Source organism: Balaenoptera physalus (assembly GCF_965194825.1).
Source record: "Balaenoptera physalus genome assembly, chromosome: 21".
In the NCBI taxonomy this organism is placed as follows: Eukaryota; Metazoa; Chordata; class Mammalia; order Artiodactyla; family Balaenopteridae; genus Balaenoptera; species Balaenoptera physalus.
The window spans coordinates 20,615,895-20,637,946 of record NC_138902.1 but is presented as its reverse complement, the minus strand read 5'-3'; the positions used below and the strand labels follow the sequence as shown (position 1 = coordinate 20,637,946).

Sequence of the window (22,052 nt, the reverse complement as noted above, 5' to 3'; positions counted from 1 at the left end):
TTAAATGATTTTGAACAAGTCACATGATATCTTTAATATTTTTCCTATTTGTTATAAAATGAGGGTGTTACGTTACTCCAAAGATTCCTTCAGGCAAAAAAAAAAAGTTGATGGCAGATTAAGACAAGAAAATCATAGGTTGTTAAGTTACTACGGATACTTACACCAATACTAGAAAACGGGTGATTAGAATCCTTTTAGCAGTGGGGCAATTGGTCCCCAAATTATGCAAACTGCCTAATGATCATCTTTTTGAAAAACGAAACAAAGCAGTTCTGTTTCCCTCTAGCAATAAAACCATACTTTGCTATTTCCTTGTCTGTGGATAGCTTATTCATTTTCTTAATGGTGTCTTTTGATGAGCAGAAAATTTTAATTGCGGAGAAGTCTAGTTTTTTTTCTTTTATAAAAGTTAGGGCTTTTTGTTTCCTGTCCAAGAAATTTCTGCCTACACAGTTGTTTGCTTTTATATTTTACTGAAAATAGCTTCAAGGGATTATAACTAGCCCAACTAACTCCCTTGCCACTGCTCTACCAGAGAGCTCCTCCGGTAAAAGGAGGTGTCCTTCCAATTTTGCATACGTTTGTTATAGTTTCTGGGGAACCATCCATTTTATGGGTTGGGAAGAATTAATAATGATGCTATTAATATTTATTAAATGCTTATTATGTGACAGAAACTTTGCTAACAGCTTCAGGACATTTAATTTTCTTTAAGAAAATTTTGGCTGACTCTAGGTTCTGTGAAGCAAGAAATCTTATCTGTGTTGTTGTTGATACATCCCCTGGCCCCCAAAAATAGAGTCATTAGTAAGTATAAACTGAAAGCTGAGTGAATAAATTCGCACAATAACTCTATAAAGTTATAAAATTTGCCCCAAATTACACAATATGTGACAGAATTTCAACCTGAACCCAGGACTGGCTGACATGAAAAGTCTGTTCTGTACTCTTTACCATTCTGTACTAGGCCACTGACACTGCCTGATAACTCTGTGGGGAACCAGTGCCTAGAAATACAGCTGAAATTATTGCTATTATTTAAGGGGGAGGAGGAAATTAAGTAAAATTAAATTGTTTTAAATTAAAATTGTTGTTTTATTCCTCACAATGCAAAAAGCAAATGTGGAATTTCTATTAAGCTCCTGCATGATAAGCCTAGACATATTGACCTTCTTATATTTATAGTTATGTGATTATTTATGCAGATTGAGCCAACATGAAACTTTTATGGCCACAGGAATATATATAGAGAGAAATTCAATCTCCATGTAAGAACTGAGAATTCAGCCTGCTAATTCCTCAGTGAGGCTACAAAGCCATGGTTAACTGGGAATGCCAGGAGCAAGATCATTTATTCAATGGAATTTCCTAGTCAGGAGAGTTTTAACCACAATGCTTTTGATCCTATTGAAATTCAAATATTCCTAGTATGTATTATTTTGATTTTCTGCTTCAATAAATACAACATAGTGAACATGATTAAATTTCGTGTGTGTGTGAAGGAGATTACTGCACTGTTAACTGCTGTAACGTTATAAATGAAGATGTGGGTTCTTGAGTTAATTTGATAAAAACTTGGAACATCCCTTTCAAACGGGTTTTTGAAAAAGCTTGCTTCTAACTTATTATGTGGTCATTTATCTCTGGTTCATAAGAGCGTAGGGGGAAAAAAATCACTAGTTGATTTTTCATTATTAACTGAATTTATTGTACAATGAAGTAGTTTTATCTCTTAAATTCTCTAAATAACATTTTTTGAAGGCTACACTGCAATGCAGTGCCATGACAAGACATGTGTTAACAGGACAGGAAGGGATCTGTATTCTAGCTATTAGGATCCAGTTCTGGAAGGTTCACTAAGGTGGGAAGCTCAGGAAAGAGAGGGTCAAAGTCTCAATAACTAGAGGCAAAGAGGCTGAATCCAGGCAAGTGGTTTCTATATAGACATGAACACCAATATAATGACTTCATATGCCTACTGCCAGGGCCAAAATGGATTGTAGATTCAGTGCAGAATTGAGGCTAAAGATACAACAAAAACAGGAAAATACCTAGAATGTGTTAAAAAAAAAAAAACTAATTTCGCTATAAAAACATGTGTTTAATTCTAACAGATTTTGATTTCAAGTTTACCATTTAAATTTTCTATAGTGTTAATTATGAGGCTTCAACGAGCAGTGGGCTCCTTATAAACCCTGGTATTTTATTAGATCACTAGATGATCTACAGCAAATCATTTAACCTGCCTTGGCCTGTTTTCTTCATTTGTTAAGTGAGGTTAGTGATATTGACCTAAACTAATCTAACTCAATATTTTCATCAGGATGAAATGAGATCTAATATATGAAAGAACTCTGAAAAATATGTCAAATTATATGAAAAGAATTATAATTTAAAATTCTATAATTCTTCTAACACTGAATTTAATTAGAAAATATTTCAGAACTAATGATCAGTTATAGAAAAACTTTCAGGATAAATGAATCTTTCGTATCAATAACTAATTGAATTTACCCATTAATGGATTTTCACTGCAATGCATCTACAGTGAAAATTATTACAACTTGTGATTTACAAAGACACAGTAGAATCAGGCTTATTCCATTCAGCTAAGACATTGGTGAGTAATTCATAGTTGAGAACACCGATGGATTTTGTAAATCCAGACATATGGAGAGAAAAGTTTATGAAGATATCGTGTATGCTATGAGAATGCAATAAAATTAAAGCGAGGATGAATACAAAGGCCTGGAGCAGGGAGGGCAAATACGTGACATGCATGTTACTACTCCTTGCCTTCCTCATCCTTCTCCCCAACTCAGTCCCCATGGACATACAGAAATCACAGCAGTCTTATGACGAACCTGAATGGGGTTTCACAATTTCCAACCTAGAGCTCAGGAAGTCATTACCATTTGAACACAGGCACATGAGATGAAAGAGAATTATTATTTTCATCCTAGGACATCAAAAGAGACTTGGAATGGAGAAGACAGAAATATTGTTTAAAATAGTATCATTGTAGTTCTCTAAATTTGCATCAATGAAATATACTTTGAACACTATAACAGAATGTAGATCATTCATCATATTTAAAGAATAAACTGTTTTCAAGGGAAAATAACATACAGCATTTTATAATAGCTCCAAACACACTTCTCATATACACCAACACACTGCCTGGCCTGTGGCAGATAATCAGATGAGTATCTGTTGAATGGAAAAAATGACAGCTTGATTAGGCTCCAACAGCTGCTTTGAATCAAATAACTTTGGACATGGCACACTTAAAGCTAATGGCAGTGGAATATTTTTCTTTTGTAGCTCATTGTATCTCTAGTCCCTAGCAAAAGGGCTGGCACAGAGGAGCCACTTAATAGTCACTGCATGAATACAAGAACAGGATCATTTATCTGTTAAGCAAGGGAAAAGATATTTCTAAAGTAAAATTTAGTATGGGTAGGAAACTAAAGATCTCATATTCTACTGAACCTTAATTTGTGAGTCAATCTTTGAAATAAAATGACATAGTATTTCTTATCAGGTTTTTAAATTATCACTTTCATTCCCACTTGTCGCCATTTTGATTTGTTTGTTAAGTACCGTGATCTTGAAGCAACAAGATTTCAAAGGCAAAACAGGAACAGGAACACTTGTGATTAAGTGAAGAGGGATGATTTAAGTCATCAGCCCGGGGCTAGGTGTAGAGGGGAATAGAAAAGAGGAAGAAAAACAGTCTCTGGTTTTAAACTTAAATTCAAGTTAAAAAGATGGGATTTTTCTATGGGAAAGTAAATTTAAATTTTTAAAATATATTTAATCAAGTTTTAGGCTGTGTCTAAAAAAAATCTTTTGGAACTGGAAGAATGGCCTATTTAAAGCTTTTGGTGTATAGGGCCAAAAGATAAGTCCACACTTTACCAAAGCAACTGTAACTAAATATGAACGATGCCAAGAAGGAAAGGATGGTCAATTAATGTCAGATAAAATAGAGAAGATATAGAGAAAATGACAAAAGCCCAGAGAAGGAAGTTGAAGGTAACTTTAGGAGAAGTTTCACTGACTCCATGGATATAGAAATTGAAAGGTTCTTCTGATCCAATGCCCACACTGATAAGCAAGCTGGAGTCTCCAGCAGTGAAATGACCTGCCCCAGTCCTATCTAGAATGCACAGAGCCAGGGCTTCTGAATGATAACATACAACACAGTACCCCTAGCCTCTACACCACACCTCTGAACACCAGGAGGGCAAAGGAGAGACCTTAGGATTCTTTAAATTCCATGAATGCTTGAAATAATAGTCCAAATAAAAAACACCTAAAATATTCTGGCTTTATAAATTATAGCACAATTATACAGTAGTGAGTAATTTGGAATCCACATTCATTTTATAGTTATTTTTGTAACAAAATTATTAAAACAAACTTGTCATTTAGAATTGAATTATTAAAAATCTAATTTAAGAATCAAGTTTCATGTTTACCTAGATTAATTTTTTCCCACATAAAACATAAAAAAATTTCCATCAAAGTGTAGATTTTCTGTAATATGTCTCACATCAGAAGCAAATCACCTAATGGAAGGTACTGCTTGAATCCCAGCTTGGCAAGTCATTAAATGGAATATTGGGGTCTTTTTCAAACAATGAGTCAAACAGTAAGTGGTGATTAACAAACCAAATTGCACATAGTTACCTAATGACCCAAAGGCTCCTTAAATAGGAATATAGTTTAGCAATGTTTGAAGAACAATAATACAAACTAGTTTTAGTTATTATAAGTCACACAGGCATCCCTAATTCTAAGTAAATTTAACATTATAATTGATAAAGTAGGTAAGCAGTTGTCAGAAAAAGGCTCAGAACTTGGGGAATTTTCACACGGGAGTTTACTACATTAAAGATTCCTATTGGGACTCCCCTGGCGGTCCAGTGGTTAAGACTCCGCGCTTGCATTTGTAGGGGCACAGGTTCGAAACCTGGTCAGGGAACTAAGATCCTGCATGGTGTGTGCAGTGCAGCCAAAAAAAAAAAACCGCAAAGATTCCTACTGGCAAAATATTAATGCCTAGCTTATGTCAGAGACTACAAAGAGAGGAGAAGTTAAGTTCTGGGTTTTTGGCAACATGTGCCCTGAGGACTGCATGATGCTAAATGAAGTTCTGTGATTTAGGGGTGACAACAGTGGGCAGTGGAGAAAGATCTTAAAATGATGGGAGCACTGCAAAGAAAAAAATAATTGCTTAGTATGTTACTGAACCAGATGCACCTCAACTCTTTCACTAAATCTTTTCAACTCAAAAATAATTTTTTCCCCTTGCTGAGAAAACATTTTTGATTTTATACTGGAAATCAAAGGAATAATGAAATTCAATTTTAAAGAATTTTCTTTGAAGCAAATATTATCAATCTGTTGCAACAGATCATTGAAGAAAAATATCTGGGTGCTACAAAAATTATGGAGTTATTTTAAATGTTCTAAGTAAACTGCATTTTTTCTGAAAAAATCATAAGAATACATTGATATTATGAATTGTTAAATGCATAAAATGAAGAAAAGTTCAGTTATCATTATCCAAGAATCATGGTCAACTAGTTTTTGTGTTAGTTCCAAAATAATTTAAGCCAAGAAATGGTAGGCTTTTTCCTTACGTCAAGATCATAAGCATAAAACCCTAATTATAGCATTTCTGGCTATTTAGATGGATATTGCTTACAGGATTGCAAACTTTATTGAGTTCTTAAAAAATTTTAATAACAGAGTAAGAGAAACTTTTTGAGGAAAAAACTGAAAAAGAAGAGTTTTAAGAATGTTTCTTGTGTTGGGTTTTTTCTCAACTGCCAATGATTTTGAAAACGGCATTTGAAACACTTCATTTGCAGAAAATGCATTTTTATTTATGGCTAGTCCTCCCAAATTATGTTTCTAATGAAGCTACTTAAAGCTAAACAGTTTCATACTGTACTAAGGGAAGATTCTGAAATCATTTAGTGAACATCAACACTGTCAAACACCAGAAAAGTTTCCAATCTACTATACTACTATATACGTAATGAGAAAACAATCCTAGAATGTACGTAGGAAAAGTCTAGGAAATTCCAGGATTTAAGCCTAATTGTCCTGGTAACTCTAACCTCAAACCTTCCACAAACAAGCACAAAGATTCCATTTGGAGTCCCCTAGGTCTCAGGAGGAATAAAGTGCTATCTTTCCCTGTAAATCAGTGGAAAGCTTCCAGGATAAAATGCCCTTCATTCAGTCACCCAAAGATTATAAAGGGCTCTTAATATAAGCACCATTGCCCTGTAACTGTAAATCTTTTTGCATGAGAATTATAACAATACAAGCTATCAGGATTCTACTTGGAGAGCTAAGTGGCAATAATTATAAACCCATTATTGGTGGAAGAAGGGTTCAGAAAATACCTTGCTTATTGAAAAGAAAGGTTGAGAAGAAAGTAGAATGGTGTTGCCAGGGGATGGCGATGGGGGAATGAGGAGTGTTTAATGGGTATAGAGTCTCAGTTTTGCAAGATGAAAACGTTCTGGAGATTGGTTGTATAACAAGATGAATATACTTAACACCGATGAACCGTATACTTAGAAGTGGTTAAGACAGCAAATTTCTTGTTATGTGCTCTTTTAAACACACACAAAAAAGTTGAACAAGATCAGAAGTGAGGCATTCAGATTGATTAAGGATATATTTTCTACTCCTAATAAACTTTAACTTTTCTCTGAAAAAAAAGGTTGAGAAAAGTCATTCAAGACTCTGAGGGTCAACTTGTGAGAAAACAAAAGACAAATTACCTATGGACGTGATTCGGGCTGGAAAGACTCAGAATGTTTTGGTTGTGAAATGTGGGGAGTATGCAACCAGTGGTTATACGTCAAGTAGTTTGAATTTGAATTTAGGAGGTGGTGGAAAACTGGCATTCCCAGTGATCACTGCCCAGAAAGCTAGCCGATATGATAGCACACAATCTTAAATAACGGATTTGTGTATTCAGCCTCTCTGAGTTTAGTGAGCTGTAGCTATTACTTGTTCATAGCATAATCAAAAAATCATCTTCCCATGGTGTTATGGCTGACAGTATTATAATTTAAGTAATTCCAGCTAGAAAAATGATATGGGAGAAAGGATGCAAATCTAAGACCATGACAACAAATGGCCTCCAGACCATCTGTATCAGAATGAGAAAGAGCCAATTTCAAACCCCACTCTGGACCAACAAAATCAGAATCTCTGGGGATGAGGACCAAGCCTGCATTTTTAATTGCTATGTACACTAATGTTTGAGAATGACTGGGCTGAATTTGAAAGGGAGAAACTGTTGTCATTTTAATGGAAGTTAGAACTCATTAAAGGTAAATACAGAGTTTAACGCTGAAGGGTATTCTTGATGACATCATCATGGCCATGGTTCTTTGAGTTCTTCAGAGGCACAGAAGAGATTCTCTGCTGTTTTAAAGGAGGGACCATTGGATTAAAAAAATCTCTTTGGGGATTTCCCTGGCGGTCCAGTGGTTAAAACTCAGCGCTTCCACTGCAGGGGGCGTGGGTTCGATCCCTGGTCAGGGAACTAAGATCCCACATGCCGCGCAACACGGCCAAGAAGGAAAAAAACCCCATCTCTTTGAAGTATTAGAAGAGACATATTCCTAGGTGAGTCACAAGACAGTTTGTGCTCCAAGAGCCAGCTGTCTGGCTAAGCTTGAAATTTTCAGAACTACAATGAGAACATTATAGCTCTAAAGCAGAGATGACAAATAGCAAATATTTGGCATGAATGCTGTTCTTCTCTCTTTCCCTCTAGATGCAGATTTCAAATTCTCAACGCCGCACTTTAGGGCAGCCAATCAACTGTAGTAACAAACAAGATGAAACAAATTTGTTGTTACTTCTCCAGGGTATGGAAGGGGATGCCGAAAGAACTGGTCTCTCTTCATAATTTTATACACACACACACACTTCTGTAGAGGAGTAAAATTTACTTAGCTAAATATTTAGAAATGTATAATACAGATATAGTTTATAGACTTTGGTGTAATATATTTCAACGTACTCAGGTCTCTTTCTTGAAGGTATTATTAGTTGTCCTTTTGAAATTTGGAAATGTTACAGAATCATAGAAAGCAGAAACAACTGAAGAAATGACAAGAAAAAAGTGGACTCTCCAAGTGAGAACTGAGTTTCATACTGATTCACGCTAGATCCCTGAATTTAGATATTATTGCCGCAGCTACCCTTCTGCCTTTTACAAAGCCTTGAAACTCTCCAGGAGAGAATCACATATTATTTGCAACAGTAATCAATTTACTTGGAAACCTGACCTCTAATACAGATTATCTGAGATGAAATTAGTAAACTTTATGGTTTCTTTCCATCTTAAATTCGTAGTGCAAGAAGAAAAAGAAGAGTGAAAATATTATTTTTTCGCTTCAACCTTTAAACAGAATTTATTCCGGATTTTTATGAAGAAAACCTTCATTGGATAATATCCAATAATTTGGTTTTCCAATTTACCATACTATCACTTACATCTTTCCAAATAAACCTGTAGAAGGTACTTTTGAAACAGCAATATAAATACTAAACTTATTCCTTCATATAATCCTTTCTGAAAAGAATGATTAAAAGTGAAACATTTCTTTTAAAAATTATATGTTATACTTCATTTTGTAGGGCAAATTTCATGGAACTTGTCTTAACTAATTCATTTAAGTAGTAAAGCTCATGAAACTTTGAAAACTGGTTCTTATGTTGTTTTGCAATAACAAGGGGTGCGAGGAAGTGATAAACTTTTTCTCTTTTCAGAATAATACCAGAAAAATTGAAATCACACTTCTTTATCAAACCTGGTAAATTAACAGAAGACCTGAATGCAAAAGTTCTAAGTATTATTCCTAAGAAATTCTCTCTGAGTTGAAAAGAATTTTCAAAGTAATAACAATCCAATTTTTTTCTGATTTATTAATTCCCTTTATGCATCCTACATTAAGTGTATGTCTAGTCTCTGCCTTAAATAATTCCAATAACAGGGGTGGGGGTAACACTACTTCTTGAAGTTTGTCCTCATATTGAGGTGAAATCTTCTATAAATCTCTATTCTGTCTGAAGCCTACTCAGATTATAATTCTAAGACAAATATTTTAAACCTAAAATTTTAATTGTTGCTATAATACAAACAGGATAGAGAATATTAAAAAAAGTTACACCACCTGTAATGATCCTTTTGAGTTGTTGAGTATCTCTGTTACATCAGCAGTGAATCTTTTTCACAATTAGGAATTCATTCATTGTTTTTGGAGCACTAATCACTGAAGTTGGAAATAGAAGTTAATGAACTTGCAGAACTGCCAAGTGTCTATATGTGAATTAATTTAGTGTTTCTGATAGGATGTGATCCACTAAAATGATAGCTGTTAAGTGGCTATGTATAGTCATATATATTAATTATACAGATTTATATATAAAATATGGTTTTGTTAATTATGATCAACACATTAATTATAGAATCTCTTCAGGTTGGCAAACATAAATTATTCTTAAATATGTTAGTTATGTTTTCAAATAATATTCTCAATGAGTGGGTGAAGTATCTCTAAATTTAAATCAATGGGTCCAATTGTTAATTTGAAAAAAGTACCACAAATATATGATAGTATATATATATAATTCCTCTATCCTATGCATATAGATAGGACACAGGAAGACAGTGAAAATATTACATGCTTTTAAAAGAAATTTATGTATTTCTATCCACATATATCTTAAGAGCCAAGCAGCATTTTAAGCTTTAACCTTTATTTTCTGTTTACTTAGCCTATTTTAGTAATTATGAACCATTTGAGCTACATGGAGTATGTCACAAAACGTAAATTTAAGGGGCTAAACTAATTCCAAGGTCCCTTCAAGTCCTAATACTTAATATTCACTAAAACTTGTATTAACAATTCTTGAGTATAGAAATTATTCACTTTCCTTTAGTAAGACTTGTACACCACAGTTATTTAATAAATTAAAAATATGCTTCAGTCTCCATAAATTTGAAAGCTAAACTTTTCATATAAGGATTCATAATTGTTAATTCCTATCAGAATTATCTCAAGATAGCTGTAAAAAAATCAGAGGGAACTAATAAGAGTTATTAAATGTAATGAAAGGGTAAAAAAGAGAGGAAAATAATTCTTTACCTAACCTCTAGTCAATTTATAAAAAAAAGGTTGCTTGTTTTAAGATTTGTAAATTTCTCAAAGCAGAATGAGTAGCACTGAATCTTTTTCCTACCAAGATGCTACAGTTGTTTTGACCCAAGTTTCTGCTTTATTATCTTTTGTAGCTAAGGTAAAATCACATCAGCCTAGATTATTGGTTCTTAAAGTGTGGTCCCCAAATCAGTAGGATGGGGTCACCTGGGAATGTATCAGAAACAAAAATTCTTGGTCCTCTCTTCACTCCCCATAACTAAGGAACAGAAACTCTAGGGGTAGGGGCCAGCAATCTGGTTTAACAAACCCTCTAGCTGATTCTTAATTCCCCTAAAGTTTGAAAACCACAGCCCTAGAGTAATGGAGAAAAATGTGGATCTGTAAACAGGGCAGTCATCACAATTTATCCCTCTGGAGGTAAGGAAAAAAAAAAAAGAGGAAACGTGGTAATTAAAATATGAAAATGAATGAAATAACGCAGAAGGAGTAGGATGGCAGAAAAAGTTGCAAAAAAAAAAAAAATCACCCAGTAAAACTCTCACCAATATTGATAAGATTTTTTTTAACATAACCAGTTGACTTCGCTTCATGAAAAATTAACTTGTAGACCCACTGTGAACAGTAATTTGTCTCTTCTATGCCCTTAGGGTAGAATTGGGATAATCATCTATATTCTCATAATCTGATCCCTTTAAAAAATTATTCACACTTACTTGAAATAGTTGGTTGGGATTAGAGGTTCAATCTGTAAGCTATACTAAAAATCAAATAAATTGGATTTATTAGCACCATACAGCCCAGTAATCAGAGGCAGATTTATTTACAGTGGTGGCTGGGGTAGATTGTGCTTTACTAGTTGGGAGTTAAATTTCAGAGTAAGTCTTAGAGGCAGTCTGGTCTAACTGAGCACAGTCTTTGGCTTGGTGTCAGTAAGGATTCAAATATATTATATTCTGAAACACAGAACCAATTTCTGAACCTCTGGAAAATTATATTAAAATGGGGATAATACGAAGATTAGAAATAGTAGATATAAGGGGCCCAACAAAGCCTAGAACATGGTAGGTATTCAATAAGTAATAGTTATTAGTACTGATAAATCTTGATTGACTCTTCCTTTTGTTACCACCTTCTATTTAAAAATGGTCATGGTGCAATTTTCCTCGAGGCTAAATTCATTTCTGAAATGACCTGTCAATCATGCTAGTCAAAATATTTTCTGAAGACCTACTATGTACAGAAAAGTAGGAGTAACTGCCCCTTTAGGCCATATTATCCCAAGTGAAATGTTTTCTATTCATCTTAAACTGTTATACAGAAAGTACAGTTAAGAGTGTTGAAATTAGTTAAGTAAAGTGAACCAGGAGCCCTTCTTTCTTAGAGTCCAAAGTGTAGTTCATAGGGCAATTTATAAATTTTCAAAGATCAGCTTTAGTCTTTCTTTATAGTGTTTCAATAGTCATCTGAACAAATAAATAGGATGGAGTGGGGCTAAGGTAGTAGTGGGAGAAATTAGTGTTCTCAACCACTTTCAACAGGGTACAGTGTACAGAAGGGAGGAAAAAACAGGGACGGAGGTTATTTATGAGTGATGGAGTTTTAGAATTCTATTTTTACCCCTGATGATAGCATGGTTTACCCTTTTGGGGGAATTTACTCAACAGTGATAGATAAAATCCCATAATAACTCAACTGAACCTTCAGACTATTTTACCCTATTGAAACTTCTAGACTGACAATCATTGGTATAAATCACACTGCTAGTCTGAAGGACCTAGAAATAAAATACAGTTTCTGAAGTAAATTAGCAAATGATAAGTAAAGTTATCACACTAGGTGTGATACACACTAGGTGTGTACACAGTAGGTGTCTTGTATTCCTAAGTCATTATCTCATGATTCTGTTGTTTTATTTGCTGGGTAATTTTGTCACTTAGGTGTGTTCTTTTGGTAAGGTTGCTTGGAGTGTTTGAAATGGGAAACTGAGGAAAATTTCTACAAAATGGCCAGGGTAAAGGACTGCCAAACTAAATTATTCCCTCCCATACCACTTAGATTTAAAACTACACTGAAGAAGAAGCAATCAAGAACCTAAAATGGATCTGCTATTTGAGGAGAAAGAGAAGAGAGGAAAAAAACTTCTACAACAGCCAATTCACTCTATAGAATTTGTTGATCAGATGGCTAGTGTGAACCACCACCAGGCTAAAGACTGTTTTATTAAACGTTTCTGCAATCAAATTTTATGTGCACAGATATTATTATTATTATTTTTTTTTGAAATTGACAAAACACACATGTATACATGCACTTCAAAATATGCTTTCCTTGCCCGTAAACACTGTCTTTGATAAAGAAATAGGCATCCAAAAGACAGGTTTAGGGAGAAAGGTGTCACTCTTTTAAAATCCCCTCTGTTGACAGTGGTGGTGGCACCAATGACTGGAGGACTGGGATGCCTAAGTAAATGCCTCTGAGACAAAAATCTGTGTGATGCTTCTCCTCCCCTCTCATCATCAACCTCTGTAGTTTCTCAAGGCTAAAAACAAACAAATAAACAAACAAACTCATTATGTTTTATCTTTGCACACCCTAGTAGGGTCCTCTATAGCAAAACTATATTGTGTGAAGTTCAGCGTTCTTGATTTTTTGTTAAATGTCGTGATTTGTAACATAGGATGTTCAATAGGACCAAGGAAATTGGGGTCAAAGGAAGGACCTGATTCTCGGGGACCAATGCAATGATAGTTGCAGTGTATTGTTTAGCAATGTAATTTATGGTTATTTCAGGAACAATGGCATTTCAGAAAGTGATGTTAACTTTAAAAATTCTTTTGTCACATGCAATATAGAAAATGATTATAAAATAAGTGAGGCTACTTCCAAAAAATGAGACTGCATATAGATAAGAAAAATATTTCTTAAAAAAATTAAAGCATAGGATAGTTATATAGTAAGTATATAACAATTTGGTCGTAGGACTAGGAACAAAATTTTATTGTGTGGCTAGAGAGGTACATGTGTTATAAAACTGACACTTCTGCATGTTCTTTTGGGCATCATCACAGGCTGGTGCATTATTATAGTTGTTTTTAATAAAAAGAGAGAATCTCTTACTCATACTTTCTAATCCGGGTATTATTCTTCTATTTTTTCTTTCACATTCTGTTAATACAGAATTTAAGAAGTTTAGAGTAGGAGGGAACCCTAGCTTCTAGTACAATCTTGTTCATGTTTCATATAAGGAAACCACCCAACAAAAGTGAAATGATTTGCTCAGGGTCAGGCCATACACTGGCAGAATTAGGTCTTATTATTCTTTCTCAAAGGCTCTTTTAAAGGTTGAGTAAACAGGGATTTAGTTTTGAGAATGACTTGTTTATCTCATTTCTATTAGATTGATTTCTTTTGTTATAAGCAAGCAAAATAATCAGCCACCACCTTTCTCTTCTCTATTTCTTCTTTTATATTTGCCGCCTCTAGGCAACAACTTCATCAAATCCACAACAAATCATAAATAAAATCCTGAAGAAGAGTATTATCCTACAGAATCATTTGTTCTAAGAAAAATAAAATACTGAATATTTCCAAATATAGGCGTCTCAGATAAAGACATTTGGCCTCTAATCAGATCAAATAAAGTAATCAGATTTATACCGTTATTCTGATAAAGACTAAAACCAACAAAATCACTCTCCCTCCAATTTTATACTTTGAGCGAATCTAGCTTTTAAATACTATGAACACTTTTCTTAGGGATTACTTTCTCTTTTCTTTACTCCTAATATTTCCTGGGAACAATGAATACTTGGAATAGAATAACACAGAAACTAAGTATAAAGGGGTAAAATGAAAGTACAGACAATGCCTATTCAATCTTAGAAAAAAGTCAACACTAAAGAAGAAACCGTATATTCCACTTAAATGAGTATTTTCTTCATATTCACATTACAAACTAACCTCACCGTAGCAGCACTAATTCATTACCAATAAGCTTTTATTTATTGGTAGATGTCACTGGCCTCAGTAAGACTATGCAATTTCTCACAAAGGATATTCCAAAGAAGGTAAAGTTTGGAAAACAATTTACCAGAAAGCACCAACATGGGAAACTCCTTGATTAAGGATGGAAAATTAATTTTTTTAGCCTAAATTTAAGCAAAACTCTTCCTGAAGGTGAACTACTTTCCTTTTGATCCCTCTCTTTAAATAAGGAACAATACCTATAAACCATTTTAAGCTTCAACAAGTAAATACCTGGTGATCTTTACCAATGTTACGGATTCTGCAAAGGATAATGATTTATTCATCACTAAAATAAAAGAAGCAAACTCTTTTATGCTTTAAAAATATATGTTTAAGAGAATCTTGTTTTCTAACAACACTTTTTCCATGTTACAAACAGAAAATCATGCCATCAATTATGGAGATATTATTCTAAAGTTGAAACCAATGCTTTAATTTTTAAACCTTTTAACATTTTCATAGAGTTTACACACACCAACCCACATACTCTTTAATTTGAGAAATTATTTCTCAACCCACATACTCTTAATTGGTTGCTTTAATTCCTGGCTATATAGGACCCTTCAGGGTTCAAGTATGGGACCTTTAATTTTTCAGATAATAATTTTTTCTTGGTGGTTATTAGAAAAATGACCTTAAAGTGCCTCCTTGATGCGAATAAAAAGAGAACTATGACTTTTGAGGGGGAGGGGTTGGGGAACTATTAAAGCAACTTTGTTTATATTTTCAGGACTAGTAATTACGCTAATTTCATTTTCAAACAATTATATTTGCTATTTTATATTCTTACAGCAGAAAATAGAGATGGTTTAGTTTACTTGTAACCTCATAGCCCTTACGTTTTTAATCTTTTCCCAAATCATCTTAGTACCTTTTGGTCCCAAGGAAATCTGACGGACTCTGGGTCCCTCAATGGGGAATCAATGCTTTAAATAATCAGAAGTAGTGTTATCCCTTTGCTTAGTCTTGGATTTGACAAAATGCTAAATGAATTATTCATTAATAACTATACTTTTTCTCATTATAAACACTCACGTTAATAAATCAAAAGATTTCAGCAGGATCATAACCTTTTGCTATGGTTCTAGTACTCATTTACTCTTACAATGGCAAGGTATTTGGATAAAAATAATAGTAACAGAAATAGTAAAAACTGACTAACAGTGATGATTTATTAAAGCTTTTAAACATGGGTGTTTTTCGTTAGAGGACACAGTTAATCTAAAATAAACTTTGGGTAAATAACTTAACATCCTGAACTGTATTACCTCAGGAAAAAGACCAATACTTTTTTGAGGGAAGGAAGAGGGGGAGCTAGGAGGGCAAAGTGGTTTTGAATAGGGACAGGAAACTGAATATTTATACATTTAAAAATTGATATATACACATATTTGCATTTTGAGTAAATTCCAACGGGAGTCATTTGAAATTTCCTTGAGGTTCCCTTGGTGTCATAAATAGTTCAAATTAAATGTAACTATCTATGCATTTAATCGATCTATGGTAACTAGATCAAGTATGGTATCTAGGTAAAAGAGGAAAAAATTCACTAATAATAACAGATCTAAAATTGATACTACTGGGTACAGGAAAGTGTATACGGTATGTTTTCAACTGTATGTTTAAGAAGAATATCTGTATATATAATACATATGCTTGTATATGCAGAGTAACTCTAGAAGGAGACACAAGAAATTGGTAACACTGGTTGCTACATTTCAGTGTCTACCCATCTGGCCCATTTAAATTTTGTACTATATGCATGTTTTCCTTATTTAAAAATATTGACTAAATAAATTTAAATTACTTAAAAAATCATGTCAAATTAAGGAAAAAAAGATTATTTTTTTTAACATTATACAAGAAAATATACTAACACATAAACTGTTTTTCTACATAAATTTGGGTATGACAGAGTAACTGTGATCTAAAAACTCAATTTTCACAAGACGTGAAATTGGGAAAAACACATTTTCCCTGTACCTCACTGCTACAGTATTGTGGACTATGGATTGTCTCAACAGCATACTAACATCCCTACTCTCTTCCTCTAATGGGCTAGCCATGAGCCAATATTTCTCTATGAAATTCAAGAAATCTTTAAGGAAACTCCAGAAAGATTTTAAGAATCTTATTTGGCAGTGATAAATATTATACCTGTATTATTCTGTTGGCATAGAATCAATTTTAAATTCTCTTTGTGGTTTACTTTAGATTTTATCCTGCCAAAGATGTTTGGTGTTTTGGTAAAAGAGAAACTTCAAACTATGTGATGACTGAGCAAAGCTCTTACATAAAGCTTGGAATAAGATTTTACAAATAGTTCCAGTGAAAGACATTTGGAAATAAGCAGGAAAAAAGAAAATCTCACACTTATGAAAAAATTATTTCCAGAACACTACTTCAAATTTGCAATTAAGTCCTATTTACTTAAGTATTAAAATAAACCATAAAACAAATTCTAAAGGAATGATAGTACATACATCAACTTCCAATGGTAGCTGCTTATTAAAACTGAGTGTCTGAGTGTGTATTCCAATTTCATCCTCTTCAAATTGTGCAGCTCAGATAAATGTTTATTTTACTGAAAATATTTGCAAAATTACAATATAAATACATGATTATATTAAGATAGGATCACTATATATAATGTATTCTTATCCACAAATATAAAATGAATGCAGTAAATATAGTATACTCTTGATGAATTGTTAGTACACAGTGTTGTTAGTAAAGTACATACAACCTATTATTAAGCAACAATTATCTAGTTTTCAAATGTATATCTTAGGAAGTTTGCAGGATGGAAGGATACACTAAGTCCCCTAATACCCTTTTTGGTTGGTGAAAGTTAGTTCTTCTGCAAGTTTTGAAATAATATCATATTTATTTTAGCAATTGTTCTTAGGCTCTTTGCATTTCCTTAATTTGAACTTTCTTTAGTCTGGGTGTTTTCTTAACGATGCCATATCAGCCAATCATACTTTTAATTCTAATACAGTATCATGCACTGTCTTTTCATTACTAATTTAAACACACATCAACAATGAAACAGAATTGTTAAAAATTTTTTTGTCTGCACAAATTCCCAAAATTAATTTTCAGGGTATTATGGGGAATCTCAATTAGATATAATCTCAACTGTAATACTAACCTGGGCTAGAAATAGTTTTTTTATTGATTCTAGTCCTGAAGAATACAAATATGAACTCTACTTTAAAATTCTTTGTTAAATGTATTGGGATTTGCTTCAGAAACATCTTCTACCCTTCTCCATTACACTGATTTAATGGAAACTTGTTACTACGGCAGTTCCAACACAAACATATGCATGCAAGAGCTCACCCTACAGATTCTAACTACATAGTTATTGAAACACATCCCACCGGTCAAGTGGCATAAATGTACATCTTTTATATACAAAAGGTAAAGTGCATTATTAAATTAGTGAACTGACAGAGATTGTCTGCCTGGACCATATAGCTCTCAAATAGACAAATGTGAAATTCTCCCATTAGAACCAATTATTTCAAGAGGTTCCAGTTAGCTTTTCCACCCTGTCATTTATTTTTTGGCCATGCTCTTTAGTGCAAATAAGCTTGTGTTTGACTCAAGTTTAAGGGACATGGCAGTTTGGGGCTTTAACAAGGAAAATTATAAAATGTGGCAGAAGTTTAGTACTTTTATAATACATTGCACCTTTTGCATATAAGCAACAGATTAGTGCTGCTTTCTCAACTGGTAGGAGCACACTGCCAACAATTATGAGGGACCCGTTTCCAAATTCCACACTATCAGCTTACAGTATTACAGTTTGGAGTCTGTGCCACATTACGCTTGGATTATTATGTGCAAACATCATCAGTGTTTTAGAATTATATAGTGAACTAGTAATTTTGGTTACTAACTTTAATGCTCACTTTTTGACTTCTAACATCCAGTTGCCTTAAGAGTTTTATGTCTTCAAGGCAGGGATCCTATTATTTTGAAGGGTACCATGTACACTTGCAGCTCCGTTTATGTTACAAATGACAATAAATAAAATGTATATTGCACAGATAAGAATAGTAGCTTATTTTATAAGATACATCTCAATACATGTCCTAATACCAGAGTTTTGGATTGGATCTTATTTGATTATGGCTAATGAATGACTGGAAATTTTAAGTATCAAAAAAAAATATCATCGCATCATTTCATTTTTCGGTGAACATTAACTTTGAAAAAAATGAAACAAAAGGACTGGCAGAAGGCTTAATGATTCTAAAGTATATTCAACTGCCGGTACATATGCATCTATCCAGTTTGTAGCTTTGAGATGGTAAAAACTCTGAAGTATACATACAATGTAGAAAATTTGGCTGCCTAACCAATTTTTCACTTAAATTACTAACGCAAAATTAAACTAATAATATTTATATACAATGAGTTAAAGATATTTAAGTCTGACATTGTATCGTGTGTATGTATATATATATAACACACATATATACACACACATAGATGTGTGTGTGTGTGTGTGTGTATATATATATATACATATATACACTCAAACCTTACCAGACTAAAAACCAAGAAGGAAATTATTTAGACTTAACAGATATAAATATTTTGGAAGGGAAGGTTTTAAGAGAGAGTATACAGTCACAGCAATAGTGATAGGAACACTCAAATACTGGAATAGTCACAGCTCCAGTTTGCCAAAATCTGACAGGTTGATTATTATTAATAGGCACTATGATGGGCAGCAAAGCAATCAGTAGTACAGTAATTCAAGTGTACACCACTCCTTCATATACCCCAAAACTACTTTTTATCAAGCCTAGAATAGTTATTTTACAGTTAGGACTGTTTAAAGATCCTTGCTACTTTCAGAGTCTCAACACCCTCCATGAGCTATTAACTCTAGTCCTAACACCATCTTCTAACCTTCAGCTGGTCCATAGTGATCCAGACGGCCCACAATTATAATGAACTGGGGAGATTCCTTCATACTACTTGAGGAAACTGGAAATACAATCAGTAAGCCAACACCTGTATGTATGTCTAGGTTACTGCTTGCTTGTTCTTAAGTAACGTAATCAGTGAAATTAATTTTCTTAATTCATATCATAAAGTTTTCTTAGTGACCTTACTTAAGTGTATTTGGGGACAAACCTCTGGAGGGAAAACAACTGTTAAAATAATTGTGAATTACTTACAGCATATAAAAGAAGAGCTACATTCTGAACTCAATCCATGCAGCCAGCTCTCATCAATGAGAGCTATATTTGGGGGTTGAAATCAGTGTCTGGCTTTTAAACATGATTATATGGACTCATTGTGTGGGAGGTGAATAAAGCCAAGATAAAAGACAGTAATTTCTTTCAGATAAAATGCAGCTCAACAGATAAAATTTCAGTCAGTTAATACAGGGTGGGTTGGTACACATATACATTATATCCACTTGTTTAAAAAATTGCTTAGGTGTTGAAAAATTGCTGTGGCACTTCCTGGAAAGTAATTTTTAATACCAGTAAGTGGGTGAGTCTTGTGTAAAGTAAACCTTGTGTAAAGTATCATAAAGAGCACCTTGGAAAAATGCCTGAATTATTCTTTCAAATATGTTTATAACCAATCTTCAAATTATATTTTTCCAGGCTGAAATTGTACATTTATTCTAAATGCTTTTTAGAAAAAAACTTTTTTTTTTCCTGGAATTAAAACACCTTTAAAAGTCAGGTTTATACTGGAAGTGTTGAAATGGACTTCAGGGTAACAACTGCAAAAGTGCTACTAAAATATATTATTACAGATTATTTTTATATCAGGTAACTGGTGCACCAACCCTTCTGAAACAGTGTTAAAGCAGCAGCATAAAATATAACACCTTGAGTCCATGATGCATTTTGGGAAAGAACCTCTCACAACCTTCAAATTAGCAGGAAAAGCTAAAATATCAAGATTTCCATAGCAAGGCCTCCCACGCAACAGTGACATAAAAGTAATTCCTGAAACTTTGGAAAGTCAATAATAATATATGGTACAATAATCAGAGGTGAAGATGGGATTGTAACTAGCTTAGAATAACCAATTGAAACTCTCTCATGGCATTGATATGGCAAGTATAAACTGTAGGGTCACCACAAAATTTGAAATTATAGAATACTATAGTAACTCTAAGATTCGATTCTTTAATGGTACTGTTTAATATTCAGTTACCCAATGGACATTTAATATATTTCTACTCGTACTTTTGTAAATAAATATATTTATAATAGAAGTCAGTTCCTGTTTCTGTGGTAACTGTCCTACAGGTAATCCTAGCAGCTTTTAATGAAGTAGGAATGGAATACTTTTTTGGGGGAACTTGTTAAATAGAAATTCACACTTACATATTAGGTATATGTATCTTTTTTTAGGCTTATGTCATACTGCAATGTTAATCTTAGTTATGGTATCTAGAAGGTCAGAATGTCACACTTTGTGCTGATTTGCATACTTCAATAGTCTGGAGCAGCTGAAGCAGCTAAACTATTTAGCTCTGGGAAGGTTGAAATTCCCATAAGAATTATAGTGTTTTATGGATAACATAACATGAGAATCAGACTCCTTGAAGTATAACTACTAGAGGTATTACTCATAACAAAGGGCCAAAAAAAGAGGAAAAATTTCTTCAAATGATTATGGATCAGTACTTTTAGCCAATTTATGATTTTAACTTTTGCCTGATGGAGTTCAATTTCATTCTAGTCGAGGCATTCTTGCTCTTCACCACTGGCCCTTCTGCCATCCATCCTCTTTTCTTTATGGCTGTTGAAAATTTTCCTCATCTCTTCTTCGTACTTGATAAAATTCTCCCCAAACCTTGTCCAAGCTTTGAATGGAACAGTAATAGTATTACGGTAAGGTGGCCTCACCTCACTTACCTTCAGGAAAATTCCATATTTATTAGAGCCCACATCAAAGTAGAACCTTTTATTGTCCACTCTGAAAGAAGTCCCCTCTGGGAGTTCGACTGGGTCATCGTCTCCACCTCTGCGTTCTTCTATGTCCCCTTCGCCATAGTCTTCAATGAGCTGAACCAAGGCATCCCGAAACTCAATCATCCCTTGTGCTGGGAGGACGATAGTCTGCTCTTGGCCCAAAGTGTGGCCAAAATAACCTATCATGCCAGTCCCCCGGATCATGGTTTGTCTTATCCTTAGGAAGCGACCCCGCTGATTTTCCTTTAGGTCTAGATAGTATTTCCTATTGTCCCTCTCTATGTAATCTGTTTTGAGGACACTGTGAAGGTGCTCTTCGGACCCCACAGAGACCGGTGGGGAGGGTGCTGCGTGCTTCTGTCTCCTCCTGGAGCTTTGCTCTTTGCCGTGACCATGCTCTTGTCGGTGGCCTTTCAGGCCCAGGTGGGCATAGTGGTCAATGAAGTCCCCTAGACAGTCCTTCAGCTCCGCGGCCACAGACAGGGAGAGGGTCAGTTTACTCTTTCTGATATTGTCTTGCCGGCCTCTCCCTATCCAGACTTCGGCTATCTTTAGGAACCGGCCCCGGGAGCTTTGCTTCACGTCTAGGTAAAACCTCTTTTTCTGGATGTCCACCCTTTTGGAGGCCAGCTCCTGGATTTCAGCTGCGCCCCCGGCCTGGTTAGGGGTGGCTGAAGCCGCGTAGTGGGGGTAGTGGGAGTGCTGGGCCTGGGGATAGAGTCTACTCTTGCTGAGGCCAGAGCCCCCTACATTCTTGCCGCCGCGGCCACGGCCGCCGCCGCCGCCGCCGCCTCCCCTTCGCCTGGCTCTTTCCATCTTCAGCTGCAAGTGACAAACAGACACACGG

General features: G+C 34.4%; 1 protein-coding gene across 4 annotated transcripts in view; it reads right to left on the bottom strand.

The window, feature by feature from the left end:
• Positions 1-22,052, bottom strand: part of PURG (purine rich element binding protein G) — a 35,281-nt gene that overhangs the window by 12,791 nt on the left and 438 nt on the right. The window contains exons 2-3 of one of the 4 annotated variants that reach the window (XM_082444672.1): positions 21,149-22,027; positions 10-7,866 (exon numbers count right to left, since the gene is read on the bottom strand). In XM_082444672.1, the coding sequence (XP_082300798.1) occupies positions 7,837-7,866; positions 21,149-22,021 (903 nt within the window). In that variant the 5' untranslated portion in view covers positions 22,022-22,027 and the 3' untranslated portion in view covers positions 10-7,836. Of the gene's footprint in view, positions 1-9; positions 7,867-14,664; positions 22,028-22,052 lie in introns of those variants that run through there. The other 3 variants (XM_082444673.1, XM_082444671.1, XM_082444670.1) reach the window with 3 other exon arrangements.